Source organism: Zerene cesonia, chromosome 12 (genome assembly GCF_012273895.1).
Source record: "Zerene cesonia ecotype Mississippi chromosome 12, Zerene_cesonia_1.1, whole genome shotgun sequence".
NCBI lineage: Eukaryota > Metazoa > Arthropoda > Insecta > Lepidoptera > Pieridae > Zerene > Zerene cesonia.
In genome coordinates this window covers 985,309-997,970 of record NC_052113.1, presented here as the reverse complement: position 1 = coordinate 997,970, position 12,662 = coordinate 985,309, and the positions used below count along the sequence as shown (strand labels likewise).

General features: G+C 33.2%; 1 protein-coding gene across 1 annotated transcript in view; it reads right to left on the bottom strand.

Annotated features, from left to right (window-relative positions):
* Positions 1-12,420, bottom strand: part of LOC119830920 (WAS/WASL-interacting protein family member 3-like) — a 26,022-nt gene extending 13,602 nt beyond the window's left edge. Inside the window, exons 1-2 of the mRNA XM_038354108.1 lie at positions 11,665-12,420; positions 8,549-8,832 (exon numbers count right to left, since the gene is read on the bottom strand). Of these exons, the coding sequence (XP_038210036.1) occupies positions 8,549-8,832; positions 11,665-11,998 (618 nt within the window). The 5' untranslated portion in view covers positions 11,999-12,420. The remainder of the gene's footprint in view (positions 1-8,548; positions 8,833-11,664) is intronic.
* Between the last annotated feature and the right edge of the window lie 242 nt (positions 12,421-12,662).

Genomic DNA, 12,662 nt, shown 5'->3' with positions numbered 1-12,662 from the left:
CCCCCCCCCCCCCTTTTTAAAATCAGCTGACAGATATTCTTTACGCTACACGTTGGGAAATTAAGTTCCCTTCAGAAATCGAAGCCACAATGTTTCGGATTTTAACCAATGAGGCGATCAAAAACAATAATTTCAAAGTGCTGACGCAAAATCAAACATAAGATAACCAATTGCGAGCTTCAACTACGTTATTAGTTCGTTCGTATCAAGGAAACCGCATTTCTTGATATATCTCAGTGCGGCAAGTACTTGCGTCAAGAGTTCATTCTTCCTATTAACCTAAATCACTCGAATTTCCCATGAACACGAAACGCTGTAGTAAATTAATTTTATAGAGCGAACGTATTTGTAGTGCGCGGCCCAATTAACGGTCAAATCGGGAATTGTAAGGTTAAATGGCTTTTGGTCAAACAATAAATCATATAGCCGTAGAACGAATCAACCCATTGGCTGATAACATAATTCTTTATCAAGAAGGATATTCGTTTGTATCGATACGGATTACTAGGACGAATGGTCAGTTTCAGAAATGGTGCGATTAGATATTCTTTTCTCCTTCTAAACATTTGAATAGATATATCGTGAAAAACAAAAAAAAAAAACAAACAGGTATTTTGTAAAAAAAAAGGTTTTTTACGATAGAGCGGGGCAACAGAGCTAATCGTTCGATTGGTTGTAAGCGATCACAACCGACGTGCCCATGGATATTTACAGAGGTAGGGCCTCTGCAAATTGGTTGTCTGCTTTTAAGGGAAAAGGGACGAGGAAAGGAATGACGACGGAAGTAAAGGGAACGATTGGGAAGCGTAAGAAGGTAAATGGATAAGGGCCTCCGGCTCTGTACTCACGGTAAGAAAGTAACATTCACATGGTATTATTTCTCGTCTTCTGGGGGGGTGTGGTGCTTCCGATTCCTGTGTGATCTTTCGTGATTCAATTTATTCTATATCCCTTCTCAGGTTTCAAACTATCTGTGTAGCAAATTTCATCTAAATTGGTCTAGCGTTACGAAGAGAGACAAATAAACAATTACCTTCACATATATAATATCAGTGGGGATTAAAAATCGGCTTACCGTGAAGAAACTGACAGACAGTTACCTCCGCATTTATAAAATCAGTAGGTTTTAAATGCCATTAATTTGATATTACGAGTATGCTAATTAATTTTTATAATCCGGATGATCGGCTTTCTTTACACTTGACACGTTTTATAAGCTTAACGTGATATTTTTTATCCAGATAACTTGTAGAATGTAGGTTGGACAATTTTGTCGGAAAGAAAAAAAATAATGCATCGAAGATTTAGAAACTTCAAGAAAACTTAGCGTCCATAGGACGTTAGTTAGTTGAAAAATATATATATACTATACCCGGGTACAACCTCGGTGCGCAGCTAGTATAACATCCATTTGTGACGTATGTATAATCTGTATTTGTTAACTTTGCATAGAGGGTACATTGAAATATTTTGTAATCTGTACGCGCGCCCTTTGTGCCTCTCTCACTTGGAAATAAAACGTGGCACCGAACAGTTCGTTTTACTATAACTCCCGAAATATCACACATTAATATAGTGCTGAGTTCTCTTAAATTTCACATTGTTAATACTCTGTTATGTGTTGAATATTTATAACATCACTTAGAATTTGTCTATGTTAAGAAATTCAGATCAATTTAAATTCATGGTGAAAGCGTAAAAGTAGTATATGTTACATATATTTATTCTACATTAAACATATTTATATATATGATCTAAACACAGAGACAATTTTGTATGAAATTTAACATATAGATAGATCAATCAAGTTAATATTTCGTAATCTAGTGATTCACATTTGAATAAAAAAAATCAACGCTTAAACGTATAAATGACAAAAACTGAGAAACAACCTTATCTTCGGAAAGGTTATCTGCGATATCAAACATCAATCTTGCTTTTTCATTACCGTTGTGATCTTGAAAGTGTATGAGAAATTGTATGTACCTATCTACGTGAAAATCATAACGTTTTGGATATGTTAATGTTGTTTTTTTTATGTTACTACAGGCAATCGAGCTGGTGCTACGCCTGATGGTTCACATTGGAAGTGATCACCACCGCCCATGAACATATGCAGAAGTTGAGTTACTGCAAATGGGTTGCCTGCTGTTTTAAGGCTTTAAAGTTAAGGTAAGAACTGACCCCTGAAACAAGGAATGCACTAGCAAGGGTGCGGAAGAAGATATGGGCCTCCAGTAGCACGAGAATGCTACTATCCGACGGCGATCTTCTGTGGTGTGTGGACTCCTTCCCCGATGCGAGCCCATTTCGTGTCCTTTCGTTTGTACTGGACTCCCAAATGAATAATAATGGATGACATACTTTAAATTAATGTATCTATAGTAATAATATAATATGCGAAACAGTTCGAACCACTGGTATAATCAAAAAAAGACCCTGTTATGTTTATTGCGGTACCTAAACATTACGTTAGCACTGATGACCCATATGGGAAACATTTTATTTCGAATCGAGGTCAAACGGCCACGTCCTGAAAACTAATCAAACAAGGCCCTGACACGCTAAATAATATCGTGGGGACAAATTGTTAAATAAGTTACAATGCTGCAAATGTTCAGACAAATCTTGGACAGCAAAAACTACAGTTTAAACGATATACAATTGACAAAATATTATAATATTTTGTAACAATGAAATACAGTTTACTCATTCTTATAAATACCCGAATTATCTTTTCTACCTGTTCAATTTTTCAGTGATACTTATTTAAGATCTAAAACACTGATGTTTAAGTTATGAAAAAAGCTCAACTAGGTTTTTGCAAATTTGTCAATTATTAGATGACACACCACAAATAACTGACCCCAAAGGAGATGGATTATTTTATAATGCAACAATTCAGCTAATAAATTTACTACTATGCTACTAAAAGCATTCGCAGTATTACGATAAACTGACATGTCCCACGTGGGAGCAATTGAAAGAATTTCTGCAGACGAGGCGACCGTCTGGCTCGTAGAGCATGCTATTAGGAGACCCTTTCTACATATTAAATCAGGCAGAAGAGAATTTTGTTTACGAGCACTTTTATTGCATACTTAAGGGACATTTATATACTGCTTGAGCGAGTTTCAGCTTATATGTTACCTGGATGAAAAGCTGGAAACATGAAATTGGACGAAATGTTTGAAATTTAATTATATTAAGACTATTAGAATACTATACTATTCATGTTGATATATTCAAACTTTATTTACGTGTCTTACAAGAGCCAATTTTCAGAGTACTAGTAAATACTATTGAAACATTATCTACATCGTCTTAGTTTTTTGTAACAAAAGAAAGTGCTATGTTATGTTCAATTACATACATACATACATACACATGTTAACGAGCGGCTTTATCCTTATCTAAAAGATAACCAACCAATGATTATCACAGATACTAGACGTGATGCGTCATTTTTGTTTGGACACACTGCACGTAGCTAGGTAGGTTGTTGCAATATGACATTTAATTATTACTGGCCGCTGGATCCGGGATAACAACGAAACAACAAATAAATTAAACAAATAATTAAATAGCACCCGACCCTATTGTGAGTTGGCGGCCGTCTTAAATTTGAAATTTGTCATAGTGTCTAGTATTTTTTCTAGTGACAACTTTAGTACAAGAATTTTTGGAATCGGTCAAGTAGCTGCCGATATTAACACATTGAAACAAACAAACACAACATAAAATGATATGAAATAAATGTATTTCATTTAACTTATTACTTATTTTGTTTTGGCGGCCATGGCCTTGGATTTGAAAGTTGTCATGGTGTGTATTATTCTACTAGTGAAACCTTTTGAGAAAGAAGAAATCGGTGCAGTAGTGACTGAGATAAACACATTCCACCAAACGAGCAAACGCTTCAGCTTCATATTATTAGTAGATACATAGCCTAGACTAGGTACAACACCATGACAAATGTCTAGGCGACAAGGACCATTGTGACGTCACACTCTCTCGACTTTAGGGACGAAAGCGTACCGCGACACTTGGCACAGTTTTTCAGCAAAATAAGTTAAAGTACGACTAGTAAAGAGAACTGTGTCGTAAGAAAAATTTTTTTAACAAGAATTCAAACGTATTTTTGTTCAGATTAAATAAATATTCACCATTATTTATATTGTATTTATCACGTAAATGCGCCTGTCTCCGTTACGTTTTCTCGCTTTAATCACCGATTTAGTTAGATAAGTTTTGTAAGAACACAAAATACTCTTCTATAGAATTATTTTTAACGAAAAAAATTGATCCCCCTTTAAATTGTCAGAACAAGACCAAATTTAAACGGGAGCTAATGACTCCCTTTAAAAAGATATAATAATTAAAATCAGTTCAGTACATAAAAAAAAATTATGAGATAACAAATATAGTAAAATACGTTCGATTTGATAACCTCCTCTTTTTTTTGAAGTCGGTTAAAAAGAAAACGCGGTATTGCATCTTATTACTTCTCCTGGACTACACACCAAATAGAAGCCAAGCCATTAAAGGGAAAATAGTGCACGATTTTAAATGTGTTTTAAGACATCGATAGGTTATCAGAACCCTGTATTTATCTAAATTATTATCATTTACTACGAACAAAAATCGCATCTTGTGACACACGATAACCGAAACAAAGCGACCCTGGATTCAATTCCAGATGTAGTTCATTTATAAAGTACTAGCTGCGACCCGCGTTTTCACCCGCGCAAGTCCGTATCCCGTAGGAATATCGGGATAAAAAGTTGCCTATATGTTATTCCAGTTGTTCGACTATCTACGTACCAAATTTCATTGCAATCGGTATTGCAACAAATACACACAGCTGAGAGTTTTACGCTTAAGAACACATTTGGTGATTCGTGATAGACTATAGATATACATACAAGCGATGCTGTTTAAAATAAAATTATTCACTATTCACATATTTATGGTAAGTTTTTCAAAATTTCACCTATAACAGCTACAAAAAAATAAAAAAAAAACATATAACCCCCTTTTATGTTGGCGTTCATCATGGATTTGAAATTTGTAATATTTCATTGAACAATTTTCAATGTTTTAAAATAGCTCTCGAAAATTAAAAATATAACAGCGATAATTGCGCAACATAAGACATACTTATAGGTGCACAAAAAAAGAGGTTTTTCATTTGATATGAACATTAAACGCCATTCAATTAAGAAATTACCGTTTCACATAAATTTGGACGTTTCTTAACATGGGAGCCAACCAACAAGCGCTTTCGTTAATTGGAGTGGTAGCAGCGGACTGTTATGAGAAAGCCGCTGCAAAATTATCATATTTTAATTCGTGCAAAAACGCAATTAGAACTGGTCGATGTATTATTTTCATATGAAATACTTTAATTTGTAACGGAACGCGATTTGAAATAAATACTCGAAGAATGTATTAAAGTTAATATATCGGGATATAAGATTGATTTTATATACGCAAGATAAAATTAAAAAAGAAAAAAAATTATGTAAATATGTTTTGATTGATGTTCGATAGGCCAAGTCTGTTATATTTTTAGTAAACTGTGTTTATTTTGTTTTAGATGTAAGTATATAACAAGTGGCAAATAAAAGTATTTCTATTTCTATTATATAAGAGGTATTCCTTCGCGCCATGTCAATATCATCACTTAGGAGACTGCTTCATTAGAGTACAATACTATGCACATTGCTCTCCATTATTGCGATATTGATAAGTATCTTTGTACCCTCGTCTACTTGGCTAAACTTTAGGTATACTTTAAATTTCTCTTTACATATTTTAACTTGTACCTTGGATTTATAAAGACAAATCCTATCCTACTAATATTATAAATGCGAAAGTTTGTAAGGATGTGCGAGTGTTTGTTGCTCTTTCACGCAAAAAATTACTAAACCGATTGCAATGATATTTGGTACGTAGACAGCTGGACAACTGGAATAACATATAGGCAACTTTTTATCCCGATATTCCTACGGGATACGGACTTACGCGGGTGAAACCGCGGGGCGCAGCTAGTATTATATACTTTGATTACCTGATCGAGAGCTAACATAAATTTACGATACAAATGGTTCGAAATTAAAAACAGTTCGTTTTTTAAGCTTATCAATATGAAACGAGTGGGCGTCAGACTGTTGCAATTTGTGAATTCGGTTGTATAATCGTATTTTACATTTTTTCATTATTTTTTGGTACAGTGTGATAGTTCTGATTATTGTTTTGTCGCCATAATAAGGTATTTTAATATATACATAAAATTTTAAATACTTCTGAATTGCATATAATAACTTCATTGTGTAGCACAACATCTGTTTGTTTCTTAATTATAAATAAAACTCTTATAATACACATTTTAATATTCGTCTCAATCACCAGTCAGCAACCACCGCACGAGTTCCTAACAAGACCCATCAGTCACCAAAAGTGACCTAACGGCCAATTGAAATCCATAGCCCAAAAGTGTACGTGCGTTGCGAAACCGATTGCATGGTCCGCTTCGATCAACATTGTCGGAATATAAATACTGCTATTACGAAACCTCCACCCACCTGCGATGTTTGGACGGTTATCATCATTTCATATTTCAGTCGATGCGAAAGCGACAATTGATGTTTTGGGGTAAGGGTGCTTATTAGTTACTAGCCTTCCTCAATAAATTGGCTATCTAAAACTGAAATAAATTTTCAAAACGGACCAGTAGTTCCTGAGATTAGCGAGTTCAAACAAACAAACAAATAAACTCTTCCGCTTTATAACATTATATAGATTTTATCATTCGCGATCGACTTGAAGCATCGAATTAACTTTAGCTGGTTTTTGATTCGTATCGTTTTTCTTAAGATTAAAAGGATTCGTGTTTGTTCACGGTTGGTTCGATTTATAGTCTTGTCAAAATTCAACGAGTAAATAAGGAAAATTGATCGAATTCTGAGACAGCGGACAATATGTTTTGTTTTTCAGTACACTTTGCTTACAAAAAGGAAACAACATAAATTATCAGGTGTGAAGTAAAGAAGAAAACCACTGAGGTTTAAAGTAATGTGCGTATACAAATAATTGCACAATATGACATCTCCTTGCCCCTACATGGTCAATTTATAGTTGATACCAAAAATCTTAGAATGTCTGACGATTATCCCTCATGAACTCCTTTAAACAGTCGAAATTACTCTATAGATTCATTGCCGCATGCCCTTGCACAGTCAATACTTTTACTTTTCATCAGAGTCAAGTTGTTAATTTGAATGTCAAATCGTAAATTATTTAACGTAAGACAAGTCGGATCGAAATATAATTTCCGCAACGCGTCCGCGCGTGTGGGCATAAGATTATTTACATTATTAACCTCCGGTGAGTTCTATTTAAGATAAACCGGTGGGTGCCGAATGCTAAATTTGGGTTTATTGTGTACGATACAACAAGAAAAGGTGTAGCTTGTATGAAATTTTAACTACGTGAGACACTCAGCTGGAATAATGTGTACAGTGTGCTATGGGCTAATATGTTTAATATACTTCAACTGTCAAGGTAATGTGTTGTAATCTAAATCCATTACTAATGAATTTTAGTTAATCAATGAATGAGAAATTAATCAGTGCATGTAAATCGAGTCGTAATGTCGTGAGAAATATCATTGTTATTTGGTAAACGTTTCATATAGGTAATCAATGTTTATTGTAAAGATTGGATACCAAGGGACAGATACCATGGAGATATGTTATAAAAGTGCGCGAACTAAAACGTTTTTCATGCATGTTTATCAAAAAGTCGACTGCGGCTAAAGGGCTAGACCGATCGACTTTTATTTCGTGTTGTATTGCCCATGAATAATTATTAAGAAAAAATAAAGAAGACGATCAATTCTATTATGATCGTTTTATTTAAAGGGAAGGGTATTCTAAGAAACAATTACCAAGAAAGCAAAACAGATATGTACACTGCATTTAACAGTATTTACATAGACTTGATGTGATCTTAAGTAACATGGGGTTACTTAATACATCTAGTTAAAAGTCCCATTAAATATGGCAGTTAAAGAAAAAGCACACCATCAAAAGCACATTAACGTCCAGCTGTGGACAATCTAAACATACTACAGGCGAAGCCAACAACGATATCATGTGACTTCCAGGAAAAAGCCCTACTATACACCGCGGATTGTCTTTCTTGTTATCGTATAGGTATTTGATAGGTAAAAATGTGGAGTAACGGAGTCAAACTGTAGTCATAAAGTATACCTTACAATATACATACATAACAAAAAACTATACATAGACATACTAAAAAAATCTCTCTCTAAAACTTGCTAAATAAGGCAAGTTTTGAATTCCTGATTTACTCTGTTAGTAATTAAAGACTTTTTAACGGATTTTTTCTTTAATTTCTAAATGTATATACACGCGTAATTTCAAACACAAGAAAATACTACTCTGTTTGTGAAAATATAGTAGTGTACGTAAGGTTTTTTGTTTTTCTTACAAAAAAATTAAACGATACCAAAAAAACTCACCAAAGGCATAGGAGTCTTAGGCACCGGCGGTTCGGGAGGTGGTCCTCTAGCGCGGACCTCACTTGGCTGCCTCCTGACTACAGGCCTGGCCGGCGGAGGATCCCTGGGCGAATCCCTCGTGTCCCTCGGCGATTCCCTGGACGCGATCGCTTCAGACAACGCAGCCATTAAGTTCCCACCGGAGGAGCCGAAAGATCTAGATTTTTCTGGCGATTTCTGGGGTTGCGGAAACCGCGGCGACGAACCACCGCTCTCCGACTTGACTTGGCCATTTGGTGTTGTGCCTAGTGAATTACAAAATACAAATAAGTACATTTTAAATAATTTCCCGTGATATTTTATTGAGTATCAAGGTTATGCAAGTCTCGGAATTTAAAGATGTGTGTAGGCATTTAATTTTTAATCAAAAAATCGATGTAATTATCGTTTATTTAACAAAAAAAGACAATAGAATTGTGATTATGAACCTACATATTTTAAACAATTCCGGTGCCACAAATTGGAACTTATATTGGATAAATAGCTGTGCCCCGCGGTTTTACCCACGTCGTAAATAATGTTATGGAATGCTATACTCTTCCTCCATAATTTGACTATCTAACACGAATTTTTCAAAATCGGACCAGCCGTTCATCTCCTCAGCATCGTATTGTTATTGGATAATTCGTTACATAACATTTTCTTCAAATCATACTTGAAGAATGATTGAAAAAGAAACCTAAACTTAACATTTGCATAAAATTATAAAAATTATAAATATTTATGTGACTAAAGCATATTTTATTGAATCAATTCTCTTCTTCTTCTTCTGTTGAGAAGATTTTTATCTTGAATTCTATAAGTAAAGTAGACATTTCAAAGAAATTTAGCTATTTTTGGATCAAGATTCTAGAAGCAGTTGTAAAAATAACTACATATCTACCAATAATTTAACTTAGACTTTAAACATCAAAAATGTTTCAGAAAATTTTTATTTCATTTTTTTTTATCTCTTATTTATTTTTATGGATGAGTAAAGCATAAAACTTGTATCATGTAAGTTTTAACATATTCAATTTAAAACCTGATAGAATGCAAATTAAAATTGATAAATCACTTTAATTATGGTTTTCTAATGATCTAATGACTAATATTGTAACCATTTTTAAGAATTTCATTAATTATCAATTAAATTTCCTGTAATGTATTTAAAGTACTTAATTTAATTAATTATTAATTAATTACTATTTCTTAATTTACTATTTCTATTCTTTGATCTCTCTAAATTGAATAACAGTTTAGATTAGTTAATTATTTCATACTAGCTGTGCCCCGCGGTTTCAACCCCCTTAGTCCGTATCCCTTAGAATATTGGGACAAAAAGTTGCATATATGTTATTCCACTTGTCCAGCTATCTATGTACCAAATTTCATTGCAATCAGTTGAGCAGTTTTTGCGTGAAAGAGCAACAAACACACACACATCCTTACAAACTTTCACATTTATAATATTATTAGGAAGTAGGAAGGATAGTAGGGTTATAGTATATTTCATATAAAAGCATAGAAAAGATATACACCACTAGTAAACAATTATTGTGACATTATTATTATGCTTTTTGAATTTTTCCATATTTGTTGAGAGTGAATTAATACATTTACAATAGTTTTCACTTCTTTAAGAAAAGAGATAAACATATTAATTTGAGTTTAAATAAAATTTAATGTGTACATTTAATATCCAAGAATTTTTTTTAATTTCTATGAAAATTTGATTATATATATGAGGATTGAATTTTCAGTTTTGAAAGAATAGAAATATGTACTATGATTACATATACTATGATTGAATAACAAATAAGTACTACAATACTGAATTATTGCTTAAAACGAAGACAAAATATTTATTGCTGGATTATATCAAAGGTGTATTGGTAATGGATAACCTTGAAATATGACTTTATATGCGTCTTTTTTGTTCAGCTTATTTAAGATTGTTCTGTGTGTGAGAAGAATTCAAAGTACTTAATTGATGAATGAATGAATGATTACATAACTAAAATACATACATATATATATCCTATTTAATAAAACCTGTATAACTCAAACATAAGGGAGATACCAAAGAATTTCATCTATATATTTCTATATAGTTATAAATATAATAATGTTGAGAATTTACTTTTTAAACCTATAGTTATTATTTGTTATTGCTATGTCCTGAAATCTATATTTAAATACTTTTTCTTCAGGACAGTTACAAGATCATTAACTTAATAGTTGATCAGCTGATTGAAATCATTTTAATATTGAAAACATAAATTATACATCAATTAAAACCACATTTCAATAATTAATCTGAGTGAAGCTAATAACTTTTTTTACAATAGATAAATATATTATCTTCAATGATACTTGTAATATAAAGCTGAATAGTTTGTTCATTTGCTAATATCAGAAAATACTGGATTGGTTTAAAAAATCCTCACACCATTGGATATGTATATATTATATACCTTATAAGTATAGATGATGCTGCACATACATTCAAACATAAATAAATGTTGGAATAGACATGTGATTCAAACAAAGCTGAGGGTATAGCTTATTAATCAAGTTGGTGCAAAAAAACATTTAACAGTCAAGAACTAAGACCTAAAATCTAAGTGAGCAGCTAAAATTAATTGGTATGTCGTAAAATACCTCAATAAATAATATCTATCAGTAGATAAATATAATCTAATTCTGATATTGAAATTTATGCTTATCATAGGTATATAATAACACATTCAGGTATTATGCCGTGAATTTAGGAAGTAACTCAGGATACTAAGATTTGTATGTTTGTCCAAATATATCTAAGAAATACAAAATCAATTTTTTTATTGTTACACTAGCTTAACTAATAACTGTGGTAGGTTTTTTATTTTCATAACCTACCTCGAACCTACACAAAATCGTACAAAAAAGATCCATTCTGTAGTTTTGTAAAAATGATTTATTCATCAAAATATTGCATTTATTTTTAATGCATTTAAAGAAAGGAGATGAATATTAAAATAAACAAAGATAAAATACGTAAAAGTTTAAACCTACATGTAATAACATAAAGTAAAATGAACAGCGCAAAAACTTACTTCCAATACTAGGTCCTTTCCCTGTAGGCCTCAACTTAGGCATACCACCAGCAAAAAGTCCGCCCAAAGCAGGCATAGCACCTCCATTTGGCAAGCCACCACCCCTCACACCATTCCCCACTGGAGAACTACTACTGGACGCATTCGCCACTTTGCCCGGAATATAGGGTCCACTTTTATCCACTGTGACTGTCTTTTTCAACTTTGCTCCTTGTCTAATCGAACTAAGTAACGCACTCCGATCATCAGGACCTCCTTTTGATCCTCCAAAGATTGGAGGCGGAGGCCCTGGAGGCGGCGGAGGCCCAGGCGGCGGTGGTGGTCTTGGAGGCATCGTTATGTATGAATTAAACACACTGTGCCATCAAGTTTATTTACTTTGGGTAGACGTTCACAACTAGCAAGTACAATAACAAGACTGCACTAGTAAAATATCGCACAATAAGACACTTAACCGCAGATACGTCACACCACACTTATCCATGCTAATTTACATAAAATACAGAAGAGCCTTGCCCCAAAACTTTAATCATTGTAGGAAGTACGTAGGCACGAGAAACTATTTTCAACTGCTATCACCTCATATTCACACGATAAATCCGTTTATCTGCGTTATCACCTGCAATTTACTGGTTTATCGTAATTATTGAAATAAGCCTAATGAATGCAGGTGAATAAGACTCGAGAGTCGAGACTTATATCAATAGATAGCGAACGAACATCAAACCTAGTTCGTCAAATTCACAAATTGCAATATGGCCGACTACAGCTGTCAATGTAAATGTTGCTACGCTAAATTAATATTTATGAATGGTAGAATATTTCATGTATTTTAAACAGAACAAACATTTTTTAAACATAATTTATTATGATTTCTAAATTCATTTAACCCAATATCTATTTTACAAGTATATATCGAAACAATATCAACAGTTGGAAATAAATTCGCCAAACTTCTTTTCTTTATTTTAAATAAAACATAGTTATTCACTGGCAAT